The sequence below is a fragment of the Monodelphis domestica genome, chromosome 1 (assembly GCF_027887165.1).
Source record: "Monodelphis domestica isolate mMonDom1 chromosome 1, mMonDom1.pri, whole genome shotgun sequence".
Lineage (NCBI taxonomy): Eukaryota > Metazoa > Chordata > Mammalia > Didelphimorphia > Didelphidae > Monodelphis > Monodelphis domestica.
Genome location: NC_077227.1, coordinates 558,158,377 through 558,180,322, shown reverse-complemented (window position 1 = coordinate 558,180,322; position 21,946 = coordinate 558,158,377). Strand labels below are relative to the sequence as shown.

Genomic DNA, 21,946 nt, shown 5'->3' with positions numbered 1-21,946 from the left:
AACACATATTTAGGCCCGGGGAAAAGAATATGTGCAGTGAAAACATTTGTGTTAGAGCCAGATTTTTTAACTGTGACACTCCAAAATGCTCCTTCATAAAGCAAATGGGAAGTTTTACATATTTTAAGGTTCATTCCAATGCAGATGTGCATTCTTCTGTCTTTAAAAAAATGTATTTATTCAACAAGTGTTTACCATGTACCTAAGAAATAGATGAACAACCCCTTCTTTTCATTGAAGAGTATTAATTTAATTATATAATTAACAAATCTCAAAAGTTCCAAGGGACTCCAGATATAATCTAGCCAAACCCTTAAGTGACTAAGAATTCCCCATACAATATCCCCAAATAACAGTAATCCTGTCTCTATTTACTTTTGTGAAGGGCAAACCACTACCTTAGGAGGTGGTGCATTCCACTTTGCAATCATTTAAGTAGTTAGCAAGATTTTCCTTATATCAACCCTTTACAAGATAGCTTTTCAAATACTTGGAGGCAGTTCTACATATCATGACCCCTCAGGATCTTCTGATTTTCAAGCTAAATCTGACTAATTCCTTCAAACACTTTTTTGCAAAATCTTTATAGGAAACATAAGATAGCACTGCTCTAGATTTAGCATTGCTTTAAAGCTTAATTTGGTTGGCACCAACTACTATATGTGAAACCTTTCCTGATCCTCCCACCACCAGATGGTAGTAACTTCACCAAAATATTCCTATGCATTTACTATTTATATCTATTTATATACTTAATACAAAAACATAAATAGGTATATTTATGTACTCATATAAACATTGTCACTTCCAGTAATATATAACTTCTTTAAAAGCAGGCACCATTTCTTTTTTGTCTTTGTATTCCCACCACCTAGCACAGTATCTATGGCACAGCAGGCCCTTAACAGATGATTGTTGATATGTTTATTGTTTCAGAGGACAGATAAGGACTTGAGTTTGAATTCTAACCTTGTCTTTTATGACTCTGTTTCATACTATTATTTTCTGCCCAGCTAAACTTATATTTCTAAAATACACCTCAACACTTTCCTGTGTCTCTATTGGTTTATAATATCCTTCTATTCCTGGAACATATTTCTGCTCTCTTTTTAGTTCCAAATGTTTTTATCTTTCATGTCTAAGTTCAGATTTAATTATTTGAAGTGTTTCCCCTAGTAGAAATGAGCTCTCCTTCCTGAATTTCTCATAGCGCTTTGTCTATGCTTCTCTAGTACTTGAAGATTATTAAAATGTTTATTTCAGCTTTTGGGGGGAATCTCTTGATTCCCCCCCAAAATTAGAAATATCCATAAAGGCAGGGATCATGACCTATTTATATTTTTATCTACTAATATAGATTATTATCCTTTGATCATCATAAGCACTAGATAAATGTTTAGACTTGAACTGATTGAACTTATACTTAGCTTTGATGGATGGACAAAGTTTAGACAAGCAGGGAAGGGGAAAATGGCATTACAAACAATAACAATGATATGAGGACAGGCAAGAATTTGGGAATGTGGATGGTATGTTTGGAAGACAATGAGTGGCTTGGTTTGGCTCAAGGGGAGGGTTCATTTAGAGAAGTAATAGAGAAAAGGCTGAACAGAAGCCAAGCAGTGAAATGATTAAAATTCCAGGCTAAGGGGCTTGTCTTTCACTATGTAGGCATAGAGATCAAAACAAGTAGAGCTGTTAGAAAAGTATGACAATTATTTAAACATGAGGTGACAAATACCTGAACTGAAACCATAGAAATGGAATGGAAATGAGAGTGACAAAAAGGACTGTATCCAAAGATCCTGTTCAACAATGTATTTCATGTGTGAATCTGGTGGAGGTAGTCATTTGACTTTACGAAGCCCTGATTTCCTCATATATAAAGAGAGAGTTAAAAGGTGAGTTTAAATAATTTCTAAATTCCCATACAGGTTTAAATCCTATAACCTTTTAAGAATGAAAAGGATTTGGTAGCTGATTTAATAGAGAGAGAGTATGGAGAATGAGGTAGAAGAGGAAAAGTCAAAGATAACTAAAATTCTATACCAAGGTAAAAGGAGAAGGACTATCACATTGCTATTAAGGAAGTTGAGAATAACTGAATTTTGGAAGAAAGTGGTTAATTTCATTTTGTTTTTAACTGTGACGTCAAGGAAATATAGAGCAAACTGTTGGAAAGTTAATAATGTGTCTCGGATAAAAGATGAAAACTGGAAATTTAAAATCAAAATAGTGTGGCATGACAAAAGCCACAAGAAAAAGATGAGATGGTCAACAAGATCAATGTCAAAGAAATGAAGGAGTACAACAGCTGAGAAAATTGTTTGGATCTGACCAAAAGGTGATTGGTTGGCTCCCATGGAGGAAAAAAAATTTCAGTAGGATTGAGGATAGAGTTTAGGAAGGAAATATTGGCAATAGGCAAGAAAATATGAATCTTAGACATCAATATAAATAATAGCAGTTAGAGTACAGAATACAGTTAATCAAAAGTATTTTGTTTTCCCTTTTCCAAGATGAAAACAAAAAAAATCCAGTTGAAGTAAAAGAGTCAGAAGCAATACCAAGGAAGTCCTAAAGATGCTAAGGGAAAAGGTAAATACAGAATAAAATTCATTTGGGAGTCAAAAAGGAATAGAACTCAGTTAAGTTGAGAAGTTATTCTTCAAGAGGAGGAAATACATTTTTCCACTTTGGGATTAGGGACAAGATCAAAAAATGTTTCTAGTGGGGGCGGCTGGGTTGCTCAGTGGATTGAGAGCTAGGCCTAGGAGGTCCTAGGTTCAAAATCTGGCCTCAGACACTTCCCAGCTACATGACCCTGGGCAAGTCACTTGACCCCCATTGCCTAGCCTTTACCACTCTTCTGCCTCGGAGCCAATACACAGTAGTGACTCCAAGATGGAAGGTAAGGGTTTTATTTTTAAAATGCTTCTAGTCATAAAGGTGAAGAGGAAAGTTTGTAATTGCACTCATTTCAGATATATTCAATTTTTTCAGTAAAGTAAGAGATAAGTTCTTCTGTCATAAATGAGACAATAAAGAAAATAAATGGGTGCTTGAGGAGAAAAGATAATATCTAAAATACCTGTAGAAGAAATCCAATTCAGGGAGTAATTTTTTGACCATAGCTAAGAATCAATAAGGTGAGGGAGTCTAGGAGGAAAACAACAATCATTTAATTACCAAGAACAACACGAGGGAAGACATTTAATGTTATTGGGGTAATGGTGGGTAGTGGTGGTGTTGATATACATAAGCTGTAGTATCACATAAGAGTTTAACTCTATCAAATTTTAATAAATTAAAATATCCTGTTTGTGAAATCCATTCATTCATTATTCATTTATTAAGTGTGCAAAACACTATGCTCAGTGTAGGTTAATTAAGTTTTTGCTATCAGGGAGTTTCTGGGCTCTATAGTGGTCCCTACCATATATAAATGTGAAACAGTAGGAAGCAAATGCAAAATGATAACTAATATTTATGTAGTCCTTTGATTAGCAAAGAGCCCTATATACATTTATCTCATGAGGTGTTAGGGGAATGAGGTTCCCCTAGTCATTAATGTCATCTTATAGTTTAGGAACCTAAAACTCAAAAATACTAATTGACTTTCCCAAGGTCACATAACCAGTGCGGTCAGAGGCATTTATTAAATATAGGCTCTGCAAGCTGTCTATCACACCATACAATAACTCAATCTCTATAATAACGAGTACAGAATAGAATATGACAAGTACATAGATAAGTCCAACATACCATTTAATGTTGGAGTGTGGAAAGTTGTTTTGTTGGTTTATTTGTTTTAAATTATACAGGTAGCAAATGACCTGGGTCTTAAACTAGATAAAGATTTCAGAAGGATGAGATCACAAGTGATGGTGATGGTGGGGGAAAATTAAGGGAGTCTGGGAAAAGTGATAACATCTAGGAAGGTTTATTGTAATAAGGACAAATATAAAGTTGTCCATCTGTTTCAAAAAAGCAATCATTCTACTATCAGACAGAAGAGAGATGCTGTACAAGAGTAATATGAAGAAATTTCAATAAATGACAAGCCCTGTATGATAGTATGATAGCCAAAAGGAACACTACTCAACAGAGAGACAGAGAAAAATAAGAGGTTGTGGTGATAAAGTATAATAGGGAAGGGGCAGGGAAACTATGCTAAATGCTTAGGAGAAGTTAATGATAGGGGAAAAAACTGAGAAAAGGCCACATCATGATTTGATAATAAAGGGAAACTACTGACTTTTGAGAGTGCAATTTCAAAGAAATATCTTCCAACTGTACTAGAGAGGTAGAGTCAAGGAGTGACAAATAGGAAACTATTCTAATTTATTATTTAAATGAACATAAAAGTATTATCCTTGATCTGAAATTGTAGGTGACAGAAAATAATGCCAATGACCTGAGGGGGTTAGGTCACAATGTAATGGAATTACTTTATTAACCATACTGAAAAGAGTTGCATATAAAGATCTTACTATAGTTTTAATTTGTCAGTGAGCGTGTCCTTTTTACCTCTTCAATCACAAAACAATATAGAATTTTCTTTTCCCTTACTCTCTCCATCCTCTCTCCCAAAAAGTGTCTGGACATCAACTGGGAATAACTGACCTGAGACACCTAATGTTTACCTATGTAACTGAGAATAGTCTACCCTATCTATCTTCCTACTTAACAACACTAAACACCAAGTGACTTATTTTTCTGGGTTTCTATGTCCACCTTTGCAAAAGTGGGTTAAATAATCTCACAGTGTTTAATTATACTCATAGGTAAGAACTAGAAAATAATCCAATTTCCTCATTTTTAGAGGAAAAAACTGAAATTCAAAGAAGGGTTCAGACTTACAGACATTTATAGTAAGTAGCAGTCAGTATTTGAACCCAGCTCCATAGAAACAAAGCCCAGAGGTCTTCCCATCATACCATACTGCCTCTCATGCTAAGATCACTCCTAGTTCTAACAGTCTGACTCTCTGATAGGTGCATTACAAAGCATATTATATATATATATATATATATGTATATATATTCAATGCTCAACACACATCTTTCAAATTAATTAATCAATGAATGAATTAATAAAATCCATGGAAATCACAATTGGAGACCTCTAGGAACCTGACCTATTATATACTTAATGGAATCTACAAAAAAATTCACATCTTGAAAATAACACATGATACAAGTTTTGAATACTTTTTTAGGGTATAGATTTAAATAGTAAATGACAGTGAACTGTTCCTCTTCCTATGAAACACAAGAGAGGAAAAGTAATGCATATGAAACACTAAAATCCACAGATTAAAAAAAACTTCTAGAAAAATCACTCAACATGTATAAATATTGCCAAGTAGTTCCCCCAAATGTTAATAATAAAACTTCACCCACTAAATTAAAATATACTCTATAGAAACATATGGTCTGCATTATAACTAGCAAATCAGTGGGTGATTAACTTTGTCAGCCACTAGGAATAAAAGGACTACAGGATGCATTTCCTGAGTAAGCAGATTGTCTAATTTCCAGAAGTCATCTTGACCATTGAAAACATCAACTACTGAATAAGATTGTTACTCCCTGACTTGCTAATCATGCAATTGATGCAAATAAGTGGCTAGAAGAAAGGTTCAGTAATGTGACACATAGAATTCAGACAAAGTTGTTTTATCTATATGGAACCCCCAAATTGCTGTGATTGACATTTTCAATGAGCTAATTTTTAAAAATTGAATTCTTGTAACTTCAGATAAGAATGTATAGGACAAGTGTACTGTCTGCCATTTAAATCAGACCACATATGTAATAACAGAATCACAGACATTCAAAACAGATTAGCCTTTCAACATCCACTTTTAGGATCTTTTCGTTTTTAAGTCACAAACTTTTATTTTCTAGTTATCCTTTTTCAGTTGTGGAAGAGTTCTTAGAACTGATATGAAAATACAAATATAGGGGGTTGGCAGATGGCTCAGTAGATTGAGGATCAGGTCTAGAGATGGGAGGTCTTGGGTTCAAATTTGACCTTAGACATTTCCAAGTTAAGTGACCCTTGACAAGTCACCTAACCCACATTTCTTAGCCCTTAGCACTCTTCTGCTTTAGCACCAATGCAGAGTATTGATTCTAAGACAAAAGATAAGGGTTTTTAAAAACAAGAATATACACAAGAAGGTAAAAAGGCATATGATTGAAAGTCATGAGAACCAAGCCTAGAAATAAAGACACCTGCCTTCTAATTTCAGCTTGATTTGACCATAGACAAATCATTTTTAAAGTTTGGGGACCTTAGCTTCTCCATCTGTTAATTAAGGGGAGATGGACTAAATGATATTTAACCACATATAAATACCCACCCCTAAAACAGGATGATGCTAAATATAATGCATTAATTTGGCTTTACATACCAATTTTGTACTACAAATGACAATATTAACTAAAGCATTTAATTCCTTTGGAAAATTATATTCTGTGCTTATTTGAATACAACAAGCATTTATGAAGTGTCTACTTAATACCATGTATATACATGATAGAGGCAAGAGAGTATGGCAGATGGAAAGCTGTTTTCAGAGTCAGGAAAACATATATGGGGCCTGTGATCCTTGGCAAGACTCTTAAGTTCTTAGTATCCCAAGTATCAGTCTAAGTCTTTAGGTTCCAGACAAGCTGCTACTGTGCTTTTTGTAGGGAGAGTTTCATTATCAGGATTTCTTTATATCAGTGTGGTCTGCTGACCACATAGGTTTGACATAGGTTTGATTTGCCCTTCCCTCCCCCCCAAAAAATAGCAATAAGGAAGCTGATTCTTTTTCTGGTGAAAGGGGAACCGATTAGACTGAACTATATTCGATAGAAGTTAATTTCTAAGGTAACCTTACCATTAAGTGTACATTACAGTCTTCTATCAGTTTCTAAGACTTATGAATAATAACTTAAATTGATGGATATGCCCAAAGTAACTATGCAGTAGAAGATGGGGAGATTGAGTAATCAGAAAAAATAGTTTTATTAATTTTAGTATATGTTGAAATTTCACCAATACAATTCTAGCAATTGAAATTACAAATATAGAGTGTTTCACTAAAATATACACATAATTATATGGTAATCTGACAATTACATTGTAATTGTAAGTCTGAATCTTATGAATGAAAAAAATGGGAATGTCTCAGAAAACATTGTCACAAAAGTAGCTGTCACTGACCCTATGACACAGTCATTGCCTCATTGCCATCATCATTCTGTATTTATGCTTCAGACAGCTTTATGCATAGTCCAGTGCACAAGGCATCTCTCAATAGCAGGCAGGTCACAAAAGAGTTCAAATGTGAATAGACAAAGAAACCACCTAAGTAACCAGACTTCCCAGAACCACATTGCTCTGCCAAGGATGACTTTCTTGACTTCTTGACTTTCTTCCTTCTAAGACAATCATTTATGTCACTACAGTATAAATATTAATTAATAAATATCACCCCAAATTGTCCCTGCTTTCACAAGTGTCAGTATAAAAAGAGTTATATTCCTGTTTAGCATTTCAAATTCCTTTTCCCATTGATTGTGGCAAAAATATTAAAGCATTAAGAAAAATTTTGTATGCTTTAAAAAAATAGAGGACATAGAAGTCACTCATGTAACTTGAACTCTGGATGGTATACAAGAAATACTACATATTCCCTCTAACTATTAAAGACAGACAAAATCAAGAAAACAGAAAAGGAGAAGATAGGAGTGTTTTGAAAAAAAATTTAAGTTAAACTTGAAACAGCTCAATACTTTCATGCAGTGATGTTATTGGACTTAATATACAGCAAGCATCTATTAAGGTCCTATAATGAACTAGGCACTTAGAATACCAAAGATACAAACAAAATAGTCCCTATACTCAAGAAGCTAACATTCTACCATAGTAAAATCTCCTAGTATCAGCTACACTATAGTACAATATTTTACCAAATTGACATTATATGGTGATACTAGATGATTATTAACTAGAATATAAGCCAACTCTTCTATATGAACGTGTTAGATGTGACTTTTGTAGCCATCATTTACATAACTTACAATGTTCCACTGAGGGTAACATTAAACATCATTACTCTTGGACATTTCAACAGTGATCCAAGCTCAATTATTCTTTGGCTAGCTTTAACAACATAAATTTCCTTTTAAATATTAGAGAACCACTGATTAGTGATGAAAAGATTACTCCTTTGAAACCTGAATAGGATAAACTTTATTTTTCTTGAAGATTTTATTTTTGTTTGTTTTAATGATCTCTTGTATGTGCATAAGTACTACAACAAACCACATGAAAATAACCACTGTGATACAAATTTATTCTTTCTTGAGTAAATAAAAAACCCATCATTTGAGCATATAAGACTCTTTTAGATGGGAATTAGTTTTCTCAATGCAGTATCATTCAGGCTATTGAAACAGTAATACCTTTTAGCACTCTAGAATGATCTTTTAGGAAATGGTACCTCCGTGGCCTACCAAAGTTAATGTACCTTTAAAGGGTTTAATTTACACTCAAAAGGAGGCCTCCTTATTCTTGGGGCAGTGTCTGACCCATTAGTTAAAAGCTCCCCAATTCAATTCATAGTTTAGAAAAAGTCAATTTCATGAAAGATTTTAAGGATAAAAGTTATACCTACACAAAATACTTCATAAAGTTGTTGTGAAGTCACATTGAGGAAGTACTTTATATGAAGCAGAGGAATATTTAATAATAACTTTCATTATCAATATCAAGCCAAACTTAAGACTGGGAGGCATATTCTTGCCAAATGGTCATCAACACAGTCATAACAGATGTCTTAAACAGAGAAGAGATTCCTTATAGATGGGAAGATCCTCAGAATTCTCCCATTTATATATGATGCTGTGCTGATTACACCAGGCTCCAAAACACCACAAGTCACTGGGCCTATCATCCATGAAGGAAAAATTAAGTAGAACAAAAACATACACTACTTACATGAAGATTGTCTGAATAGGCAACTCATTGAATTAGTCTACCAATAATAAAACTAAATAGCAATAATAAGACTAAGAATAATCAGAATATCCTTTATAAGTACCTACTATTTGCTAGGCACTTTCCTCAGCACTTTTTGTTGTTCAGTCATTTAGTCGTGCCTCACTCTTCATGACTCCATGGAATGTAATTGTCCATGGAGTTTTCTTGGCAAGGACACTGGAGTGGTTTTCCATTTTCTTCTCCAGTGTATCCATTGGATCTTTTATCAAGCAATTAGAGGTTAAGTAACTTGCTTAAAGGTCACCCAGCTAGTAAGTGATGTGAACTCAGGTCTTCATGATTTCCAGGTCCTACATTCTATCAGCTGAGCTATATATCTGCATCGTAGGCATACAGAGGCTAAGTGACCAGTCCCAGGTCACGCAACTGGGAAATGTCTGAGGCTAGAATTGGCTTTCCTGACTCTAGGCCCAGCTCTCTATCCATTGCACCAAAATACATTTCTTGGACAAACATTTGAAATATGCAATAAGTTGGACTAAGAACTGAATGAGGGAAAGAGAACAGTCTAAATCACATTTGGGAAATTGCACAGTGCTATCAATCATTCCCAGTTGCTTCCTGATGCAGAAACCCATCTTTTAAATACCATTTTCTTCTAGTCATGCTACATGACTGCAAATCAGAGAACATTACAACCTTGGAAGAATCAAAAATATGACTGAACCCAAGGATACATTTGATGATTTTGTGTGGAAGAAGTTCTTTAAGAAGTTCTGTAAAAAAGGTCTCATCCAAGAAATGTGTGTCTGGGAAAAGAAGTGGCCAAAGGATGAACAGACAACTTGAGTGTTACACAGATATCTTTGAAATATTAAAAGGCCTAGAAAAAAGCCTCTAAGCATGTTGAGCAAATCCCCATTGAAGGATAAGGACAAGAATCACAAAGGACAAGAAGTCATAGATAGGTTATAATCTGCCCTGGTGAAAGCTGATACTCACATCAACAAGATTACAGAGCCACAGAAGTAGCAAAATAAGAGGAAATTCTAAGGTGCCACAAAAAGAGACTTCAAGTCAGGAAACGTTCTAGTTCTATCTGGTTAAATTATGTCGGTAAATCATTTTATCTCTGGAACTCAGTTTCGTCATTAGTAAACTCATTAGTAAAATGAGAAGAGGCAACAGATGAAATAGGCAAACACTAAAAACTAATTTTCCAATATTGTATCATTATGCAACTCATAAATAAGTTATACTTTTCTATTTCTCACTTTCTACTAAAAACTTAAATAAAATCTCATTTGAACAGCTAAGAAAACCTGGGATTAAGAAGTACCTTTACCACTGCAAATTAGCATCTTCTCTACATTTTAGTAGTCCTAAAAATGGCCCCAGGCATTGGACATGTAAGTTAAGGGCCCAAGTGTCACAGGCATGCCTTAAACTTGGGGCTTTCCTGTCAGGATAGTTCTCTCTCCAACTGTACTATGCTATTTCTAGTATATTACGGTGTCTGCTTCTCTAATAGGCTTTTTTATTGCAATTAATCACAAAACAAATAAATAAATATCAGAATAATCTCAAAGTAAATTGGATGAAGTGATTAATTATGGAGTCTAAATCCTTTTAGTTAAAATAAAATAAAAAAGTCTAACCTGCTTAAAATAACATCTCTGAGCCAACTCAGATCAGAGCATTCATACTGAATCAAATGCTTCCAATAGGGCATGTGCTGAATTTCATTAGCTTTTCTCTTTGCAGGAACAAATGCCTATCTCAGAATACAGTGACTTGCGTACCAAAAACATCTTGAAAATTAGAATGCATCTACTTACCACAGACTCTACTCATTGCCAAGATCATATCATCATACACTAAAATGGAAAAGAGAAATGTACCATTACAATGTATAATTTTATCAGAAACAGGTTTCTTAATTTAATTAAACTGATACAGGAAATTGTCGTGTTTGTTTGAAAAATGACATGTAAAATAGTAATATTTACCCTTAAAAAGGCTTATGTACCTAATCAATTCTTTGCAGGCTAGTGCCTCCCCACCTTTTCAATTAGGAATGAGAAAATTTTACTTCATATAAATCCAACTCTATATTTAAGCAAATCAGTTCATTGTTATTTGCATCATGTTCATAATGACAACAGTGGGTATAGCCTTGGTTCCAGACTGCTGTTCTGCCACAGCATTTTATATAAGCACTAACTAGCATAATATCTCCTTCCTCTAAAACATCAAAATAATACTGAAGGTAACAAATATATTTTCTTCTACCATATTACATCTGACAGAAGAATGTGTGTTCTAGCTAGACAAAGATAAATGTAAGTTTATGGTTTATGGACTAATACTGGGTAAATAAATATAGTCACTTTTTTTAAAATTAAAGGAACAAGGAAAGCCTTTTTTTAAAATTACCTTTGCCAGCTATTTCAAGGACAGATGCATCTTGGCCTCTATCATCTTTCAATGTTGCCTTGTATTCACCTTGATCCTTCTTGGACAACTACAAATAAGGCATGTTAACAGTTGTTTGTTTGTTTTTTTTAAGTAATACCAAAGGAGACTAGATGATTACTTGCTGAGAAAGTATTTATACACTGGACAAAAGGACTAGACAAGATTACCTCTGAGGTGTCTTATAATTCTAGAATTCTATAATATAATCATATGCAATAAAAACATAGGAGACAGGTTGCATAATAGTTCTTTAAAAAATAAATGTGAAATTCAAAGTCTTACTCAAATGGAAAGATAATGTAGCATTTATAATCTATATCTCTAGCATAAAATTCCAGGGGTGGAGGAGTCATTCAATCCACTACACCTTTGGTATGAGTAGTTCACAAAGTCCTTTTTCCAGATCAGGTAAGGCTTCGACTTCATAAAGAACATCATCCTTTAGCCACTTGAAAACTGTTTCTTTCTTTGTGTTGGCCACCTGTCAGATTAGAACCAGGAATTGCATTATCTTGTAGCATCTAAAACAATGCATTCATAATGTTGAACAACTCATATGTACCCTGTTGCCGCTAACAATGGGAAGGAAACTTCTAAGTCAAAGCTTCTGAGATAATTGAACTGTCTCTACTTCATGCTAAAGGATATTTGTACTTTTATCCCATCATCCCATGAAATTAGTCAGCAATAAGCAATGTTGCCATACATAAAGGCATTATGCAATCTCTTCTGGATTTTCTAAACACAGTTATATTTTCTTACAGATCTAGACAACCACATGGGACTTTTTATTAAGGGTAAAAGATAGGAGTGTGGAAAAGGGAAACATTTCAGGCAAGAACATAGACAGATTGGCTCAACATTCATGAAGTTTCCCAGCTGGGAGAGCTTGATTTCAGCTCTCTGGCAAATGAAATGAAATGCAACTTCTAGTTTCCATTTGAAATCAAAGGTCACATTTTACACCATTCCACAGGTTGGAGAATTTCCCATTCCAGAAAAGTGGACTGAATGAGAAATAACTATTATTATTCAGTCTAGAATGCCACCTAGACAAAAGTGATTAATTCAATTGAAAAATTGTGAGATATGTGTTCGGTCTCAATTAATGCAATATACCTTAGAGTTATAATTTCCAAATCCTGAATTACTGTGTTTTATATCCATAGGTTCAAATTTGCAAACTACTTGAAATAGAAAGCTTTGCCAGTGCAATAGCAAAATTAATCTAAGTAGTACATACTGATTGGGTTGGCACCATGAGACAAACTATATATTTAACAAAACAGGTTTTAGACAGTTTTTAGGTTTTTAGGCAATGCATCTTGCATCTTGGTATTTCTTTTGCCCTTGTCTGAAATTCACAATTTGCCAATTGTTTCAATATAGATAAATCAAGCAATGTTAATGATTTGAGCATAAAAACAAATAAATATTTGTTGGAACACTTACAGTGCAAGATGCTCACAGGAGAATATGTCAATTGATTCCATGAATAAAATACTGATGTCAATTATAAATCTTCTATAGTCAAGCAGGCAAATTTTAGGAAGCTACCTAAACCTCAGAGTGGTTAATTAACATGATCATTGACACTAAACTAGTAATTATTAGAGAAAGGGTTTGAATCTAAGCCATTCTGATTCTAGTTTCAGATACCTAGTCATTAAACCACACAGTATCTTCTGATAGGAGAAATCTCCCACCAAAAATGATTTAATGTCTTTTCTGTATTTTTATGTCAAAGATATTTACATTAACTTAGGGCAACTGATATTTTATACTTCTGAACTACATATTTTTGAAAATAAATATATAAACAAGCCAAAAACCTAATAATGACTTGAAAAATGGTCCTGGAGATTAATTCAATCTGTATTAAGCATGTGACAATGATTGCATGCATATCTCTACACTTGTTAGTAATGAAAGCCCATGTTTATCAATGTGTTATTAAATAAAAAATACCATTTTATTCTTCATTTACTAATGGAAATCTTTTACAAAAGAGAGGCAGGACCATGGAAATATATTTTTAAATTTTCATGCTTGCAGACTGCTTCCTGAATTTGCCTGAAAAATTTTTTTAAATATGGCAAGTGTTCATTTAAAATGTCTTCTTTATCTTATTTTTATGTTTCAAAATAATGTCACATTATTATTAGAAAATATTATCAATGTTAAACAAATATCTCTTGTTTAACAAGCCTGAAGACTATCAGAATGAATAAGTAAATAAATGTATAAAAATACCTATTTATATTTTGTTCAAAGCCAAGCAACTCAACATATTGCTATTAATAAATAATTGATCTGAAAGTAATTTTTCAAGTAAAAACTGTGTTTATGGACTCTAAAATGTATTCATAACATATGCTTGATACATCTAATTTCCCACCTTACACTTCAGTCGAACTTCACATTCTTCTGTTACATCCCAGTGTAAATACTCTGCAAAATGAGGACCTAAGGGAAAATAAAAAGGTGCGAATCTATACCAAAGAACCAATGTGTACATATTTGTGACAAGAGGAAAATTGCCATGCAGCTTGAAACCAAGATAATTATTTTTCAGGCTACCTAAGTGAACATGTTTTTCTAGTGCTGATTCGGTTTTGGACTTTGTATTACCAAGTAGAAAACTTCCCATCTGATCTCTTATTCTTGCTGACATCCAATATCTATTTCCCTTTAGAAAGAATAATCCTGAAACCACTTTATTGTATTGCTTAAGGCATATTTATGGCTGAATATTCAACAGCTTAATGCATAAAACATCTAAAATGGTGAAATTAGCAGAGAAGAGATAAACAAGCTTTTAACCTACCACTGCTTCCACATACCACTTTTCACTTGAAAAGAATTAGAAAATAAATGACAGCAGCTGTTGTTTTTTTTACTAAATAGTTTTTGTCCAAAATAAAATGGAAAAGTGAATGATAGGCAAATATTAAAGCTTAATATTGCTATAATACATAAAACTATAGATTGAGAAGACATGGAGAGGATTTCATGTTATTTCTCCTAAATTCATATATTAAATGTTCCTAATAACAGTGATTTGTTATGGGGAAATTACCTTCAATGTTTATTAAGTTGCTAAGATCCACAATATGGAAATGAATAAGGTAAAATAGTCTTGACCACCAAAAAATATGAATCAAATCTGATTAAAAGTAAACAAGTTTGATTCCATAAGGTATGCTAAGTGTAATGAATCCCACCTTCTAATAGTTCACTGTTACTTCTGTGCATACAAAAGTATTCTTGATTTCATTTGCATAAATAATTTAAAGGAACAGCTGGATTATATTGAGATTTTAATAAATATGATTTGAAATTACTTCATTTCTTCACTATAATCATAAAAGGCAGTTCAGGCAGCTTCGAAGTCAATAAGGTAGACTGTGGTTAAGCTTCTACTTCTGACACATGATCAAGGGCAAGTTATTTTAGGGCACAGGGCTCCGAACAATTTAATAAGACCATTAGTTACAAGTGAATTATTGATTTGCATTGAAAGAGGTCGGTGGGGTTTCCTCACTGGAAGTTCCCCACACTGACAAAATCACCATCTGGACCAAATAAAATTAAACTATATTTTCTATATACCTGTTATGACTCTGAAAAGGAAGCTGATAGCAATGTAAATACAAAGTTACTATTGATTTAAACTAAATAAAATAAGCAAATTTCTGTCCAATAAAAAAGACTTTCCCTGGCTTTTAAAATCATCTAAAATTTTTTTCAAGCCTATTTCTCACTCTGAAATTATATATAATTCTGTAAAATCTCAGAAGTATTTTCTATTGGGTGCGATAAACTTGTTCAGGTACCATCTGGATGTTTGAAGGTAGGCCAATCTATCTGCAAAAAAACATTTTTCTGGAAGTGGCTATAATATCATCCCTGTTGTAGAACCTTTTTTTTCCATTCAATATAACCACTCTGCTGCCAATTCACTTCAACAAGTATTTGCTTAAGAGATATTATTTGGACACTATATTTAGCATTATGAAAAGTTTTGAAAGAAGCATAATATGTTTCTTTAAAAAAAAAACAGAAAAAATGTGCAAATTCACATGATCCCTGCCCAGAAAGAGCTTATATCCCACTGGGAAGACATCATGTATATTGAAGATATCATTAACTACCAATCAAAGAGAGTATGAATTCCCATATAACCACAGGTAGCAGAGAAAAGAGTGGCAAAGGAGTTCAAAGAAGGAAGAGATTACAGAGGACTAGAATTGTTTGCATGTAAGAATTGGGACTGAAAGTAGACTTTAAGGAATTCATAGATTTAAGCTGACAGATAGACAAGGTGAACATCTCCACACAAGGATAATGAAAAGGACATAGTCTCTTTACAAAGAAATGAACATAATGAATTCAGAAACAGTGAGTCAAAATTTTATATTGAAAAGCACTGGGAAAGAAGTGCCTTTCCTTTCCTTCCCCTGTTCTCTTAACTGAAAATATTTTCCTTTCCATCTCTCTTCTTCATCTTGTTAATTTCTTCCCATTTTTAACCCCTGATTCAAAAATCATTACCTCTGTAGGGCTTACCTGATGCTTTCCATTTTCCTTCAAATTCCCTACTTATATTAAGTAACATTATGTTAATCTGATTTTTCTCCTCAATGATAAAATGCAAAACCAATTAGGCAGGGACTTATTTCCCAACCCCTAAACAGTGGTGTGAGCATAATGCTCTCCATAGAATAAATATCTAACAAATGCTTATAACCTTTGCTATATGGTAGCAATTGTGCTAAGCATTAACGATACAAAGATATAAATGAAACATATTGTAGAGGACCTTAAAAACAATCTGAGAAGTTGGCACTGTATTTTGTAGGTTTCTGAATAAAAGTATGACAGAACAACAGTTTTTAGAGAGATATAGGTGGTGGTCATGTTTAGAGTAAATTCAAAGAAGAAAATGCACATAGAGAGGCGAAATATGAAATGTGTGAAGTAATAAAGGCATAAGATGATTAGGGTGTGGATAAGGGTGGTGGCAGAGCAGTAGAAAGGAGGGGATGATTTTTTAAAAATATTTCAAAAGCAGAAACATGTAACTTTATGATCAAATAGATGTGGGGAATGAAGGTGAAGAGATGTGGAAAATGGCTACAAGATTTGGGGGCTAGAATCCCAGGGGCTAGCATAACCATCAGTGAGTTAATCCTCTCCTTACTAAGGGTAAGTATAGTCATCTAATAAAATAAAGTTCTTATAAAGGAAATTAGAGAAATTACCTGGTCTTTATTTAGAACTACTTTTCATTATATAGGTCCTACTTTGAATAGAACATCCCCATCCCATTTAATTTGGATCTTTTAGTGAACATCCAATTGAACTATTTACCTTGTTTCCTGAGAAATTCTTTTCTTTGGAATTCAGCCTCTTCCAGGACAGCCTTAAATGCTAAAATCAGCATTGAGAGGAAAAGACAGGAAACAGAATTTAGTCAATTAGTTAATCTAAATAGATTGACTCTAAAATGCCTTTTACAGAAAAGTGCTAATATTGGATGTGTCATACCATCTCCAATAAGAACTAATGAAGATTGATTTTTGGCTTTTCCATCATGGATCTGCACAGTGTAGGTGCCTTCATTTTCAATAGTAAATCGATCCATTACCATCTCAATGATGCCAGTCGATTTATCACACTTAATTCTGTGAGTCTAAAAAGGAGGGACAAAATATAGAATTTCATAATGTGACTCTAGTTTATTTGTTTTTTATCCTTTTACATCAAATAGCTGCATAATTCATTGTACCTAAAGGGTTGTTTTTAAAATCTGAACTTTTCTTTATAAAATATTTTAGCAAGTAAGATATAGGGAATGGAAGTTTTCACTTGAAGGTACCAAATCCAAATTCTGTTTCAATAGTACAGAGAATATCCTTAGAAGATATTTGTATAAGGGGGAAAGGAATGCTATATGGAACACATAATTTGTTAACCTGAGTTATATTCTGAAGGAAGACAATTTGGGCCATGGATTCTTCCTGACCTTTATATTACAACTACACTCAGAAAAGGAAATTTTTACATATTTATACTGATTTTTCAATGTCAGTTCAGTCACAGTACATTTAGAATGTCAATAGAGACAACCAACAACAACAATTACCACAATAGCAACCTTGTGTGGAATCTACAAAGTCCATCTACCTCCCACTTCAAGAAATCTAAACTTTTCTGCCTTGCTATTAAGACCGAAGTCTAACACCATTTTTTTCTATCCAATTTTATGATCTAGTATTCACCTTGCCTATTAAATTGTATTCAGTCTTATGATTATTCCTATATATGTCTGCACAATATTCTTCCCCATGACTACAAAATCCTTCTTTCTTCATGAATAAAAGTTCATAATTTAGGGTTCAGTTTAACTCCTTCCTTTTCTAGCAAGCCTTCTTAATATTTCCAGTTATTGCCAAAAACTGCTTTTTCTTATATCTAGCACCTAAAAATTACTAAACATTCTATTCAAATTAATTCAACACATATTTATTAAGTGCATATCATAAAACACAGCTAGGTGGTAGTATGGATAGGTTGTAGGACCTCAAGTAGGGAAGAACTGAATTTAAATTCTGCCTCAGACACTTACTAGCTATTGACCCTAGAAAAGTCACTTATTTTTTCTCACTGTTTCCTTACCTATAAAATGGGCATAATAATCGTACCTACTTCACAGTAGTGTTATGAAGCTCAAAATATAAAACATGTGAAGCATTTTGCAAGACTGAATATAATTGTTAGTTATTATTAACATCAATTTTTGTTGTATAGACAATCTGTTGTTTTAAGCTCCTTGGATAAACAAAGAAAAAAAAACAACCGTTTCCCTCAAAAAACTGTTTTTCTACTAAAGGGATACCCCATGTACACATGTTTTATTGTACTTCTGTCATTTTAGTTGTCTGACTCTTCATGATTCTGGGGTTTTCGTTGTAAAGATACTGAAGTAGTTTGCAATTTCCTTCTCCAACTCATTTCAGAGATCAGAAAACTGAGGCAAACAGGGATAAGTGATTTGTTCAGTGTCACTTAGCTCATAAGTGTGTGGAATCAAATTTGAACTCAGATAGGTAACACTTCCTGACTCCAAGCCTGGTCCATAAGCCACTATACCACCTAGATGCCCTCACAATATAAATAAATGCAAATAATACAAAACCATTCTGAGGGAATGAAAAATGCATCTACACATCTACCTAGTAGTGGAGATCAGGTAAGGCCTCTTGGCATGAAACTGAGGACAGAGTTAACATTCAGAGAATATTAGTTGACTGGTTCATCATGGCATAGAAACTACCCTCTAGATGGCTAAACAAGATTCTTTTGCTAACCTTAATTATGACCGAAGAGCACCATTTGGGATCAATTGCCATATTTCATGTGGAGCTTAATCAAATATGGAAGAGTTTGTGGTATTTTTTAAAACAATATGAAGTTCTGAGTTTTGATTTCCTGCAAAGCTGAAAAATCATTCTTATAAACTGAAACCACCATATCATCAACTATGAATGCAATTCACACACAGTGCATTTGTGTAAGACCACTTAGGCTTCCCTATCTCAGGAAATTGGCCAGGAAACTGGAATAACAAGAAAAAAAGAATGTGTTTCAAAAATGTGCAGGTGAAAAGAAAGGTTAGGGTTGTGAATATTAAAAGGAGAGACAGTGAAGAATAAGATAATTATCTAGAGAGACAATTAAATGACTCAGCTCCGGAAATGAACTTTGTTTATCTAGATACCGAGTGAGTCAGGGAAAGGATGAAATATGAGAGATGTAATGAGCTTTCAGTCGGGTGCCTTTTCCCAGTCCTTGATTCTCTTGGGCCTTTAGACTCTGAGCTTTTGAACACCAAGGGTGACATTTTCAAAACCTAGAAACTGAATCATTCCTATTTAGATTCTATTAAGTTTATTTCAAGCATCTTTAAGAAGGGAACTATTATAGTATCGTATTCTAATTATGTTCAAGAAAGAAATATATATGACTCTAGCTAGCAACAAGAATCAAACAAAATTCTCAACAGTACAATAGTCTATTGAATGTATTCAGCAACTACACTGCAGTGTCTGGGCCAGTTTTAGAAAATAATTAGGCTGCTCTCTATTGCCAATATGCAGCAAGATAAAGTTCAATGATTTTATGAGTGCCATAAATATGAGCTTTTATGTGACTTTCACAAAATAGCATCAATCTTCAAATGTAAAAGTCACCTGTGGGTTACTAATTAAAAAAGTGAAATAGGACAGATGTACTTTGAAAAATTAGCTGTGTAGTCATGACATTAGTTTTAAGGGCAGGTAGGGAAAATGTTAATCAAATAGCATTATGTAAATAATGTTAACTTGGACTAAATTGCATAAGATTTAAAGCTAGAATGGATCTCAGAAATAATTTAGTCCAATTCAGTGGTGCTACAAATATGTAAACTGAGGTCCAGAGAGGGTAAAAGGATTTGGACAAAGTCACATAGCTAAATGTAGTTATATTGTAGTAATAATAATAATAATAAACTAAGGGATAAAACAAGGATTTGAACCAAGATCCCTTTCCTCTAGGTCCAAGATTTTTTTTTACTACATTGTTATATTTTTAAATAAATTAAAGAAACCAAAGGTGACCTAGATATAGGAGACCAGTGATATAGCTCTTCTATACAAAAATGCCATCTTTTTCTATGACAGGCATTATCTAGACTTCAAATATGAAAAGATTTTTATACATGGAAGAGCCTTAATTTTCTTTTTTTGGGAATGGAACTATGATTTCATCGATATATAATGCTTCCAATGAGGAAACTCTACCAATGCAGAATAGTACCTTCTTTGAATCTTAATCATTTCAGAAATTTTACAGGAACACAGATTAAGTTGATTTCCCCCAAACCCCACATTCTTCATGTATCAGAGATAGAGTCCAGATTTACTTGAACCCACACCATTCTGATTCCTGATTCTTTAGTCTCTATTATATATATGTCGATTTTTGAAAAATGGGGTCCAAGAAGGAAAAAAGAAAGTAAAGAGAATGAGGACTTGATAGATCGGGCAAATTATAAGATTTCTATATTTTCAAGAGTTCTCTCATAGGACTACTTTTACTCCACTGTGTGAATCATGAAGAAGAATCCAAATCCATCAACTCTACCTCAATCAAAGATAAGATGTCTTTCAATTAGCCTTATGTGGTCAGAACCTGTTATGATGGTAAGAACACAGGGTATAATGAATATAGTGTTGGATTTAAATCAGGAAGACCTATTTTAAAGCCTTCCTCAGAAAATTACTATCAGATTCTGAACAAATCACTTAATCCCTTTTGGACTTAGGTTCTCGTCTGCAAAATGATGGCATTGGATCATATGGTCTCTAAGGTTTCTTCTGGCACTAAATCGATTATCTTAGGATCACTAAATTTGAAGCCAAAAGATTTGAATTCCAATCTCAGGTCAGTCATGTATGATCTTTTGTAAGTCACTTAACTTTTTAAGATTACAGTGTCCAATATATAAAATGAGATGTGTAACTAGGAGAAAAAGAAAGAATCAAAGATACATTAGAACCTTTATTTGAAGAGCATAAAACAAATATAGCTAACAAAAGAGAGAGAAAAGAAGCATTTGATTTTTATTTTGTTTTTTTTTTCTCTGCCAAGAACATCCTTTGAACTAGAAATGAGAGAACAAGCACAATTAATAAGAAGTTCATGTCCAAGTTAAATAAGGAAATAGCAAGAAAAATCCTCGTTGCTGTTCAGGAAATTTAAATCACTTAACCGAGATGAACTGTATACTCAGGTACTAAAAGAATTGACGTATGTGGTTAATAGGCAACTGTCAATGATATCTACATGATTATCTAAAATTGGAGAAGAGCAATCTCTTTTCAAAAAAGAGAAGATAACAGAGTCTACAAGATATAGGTTAGAGAGCTTGACTTTGATTTCTAGGAATTATCTAAAATAGATCATAAAAATATAGTTACTGAAGAAATAATAAAAAGTAGCAATAATTTCAGAAAATCTACATGACTTCACCAAGGAGAGATAATTTCATAGTATTTCCCTTCAACATGGTCCAGACATGATAGTTGAAGAGAATGTTATAAATATAATTTGTCTAGATTTTAGCAAAATGTTTGAGCAACTACCTCATGTTATTTTTCTAAATAAGATGGAGAGCTACAAACTAAAAAAGCATTGAATTGAATCTAATAAGATTATATACCAGAGGTAAAATTGTCAGTTTTTCACTTGGAAGCAAAAAGAAAAAAATCAGTTTTGCAACTTCCAATAAAGTATAATAAGGCAGAAATTTGTCTGAAAAGAATCTGGGGATTTAGCTTCAATGCAAGCTCAATATAAATTAGCATTGTGGTGGATCATCCTAATAGTTTAATGCAATCTTTGGTTGCTTTAAGAGAGA

General features: G+C 33.3%; 1 protein-coding gene across 2 annotated transcripts in view; it reads right to left on the bottom strand.

Annotated features, from left to right (window-relative positions):
* Positions 1–21,946, bottom strand: part of MYOM2 (myomesin 2) — a 163,527-nt gene that overhangs the window by 22,550 nt on the left and 119,031 nt on the right. For both annotated transcript variants that reach the window (XM_001381469.3, XM_007476226.3), the window contains 6 exons: positions 17,032–17,176; positions 16,855–16,914; positions 13,880–13,947; positions 11,849–11,962; positions 11,440–11,527; positions 10,842–10,880 (listed from right to left, as the gene is read on the bottom strand). In XM_001381469.3, the coding sequence (XP_001381506.2) occupies positions 10,842–10,880; positions 11,440–11,527; positions 11,849–11,962; positions 13,880–13,947; positions 16,855–16,914; positions 17,032–17,176 (514 nt within the window). The remainder of the gene's footprint in view (positions 1–10,841; positions 10,881–11,439; positions 11,528–11,848; positions 11,963–13,879; positions 13,948–16,854; positions 16,915–17,031; positions 17,177–21,946) is intronic.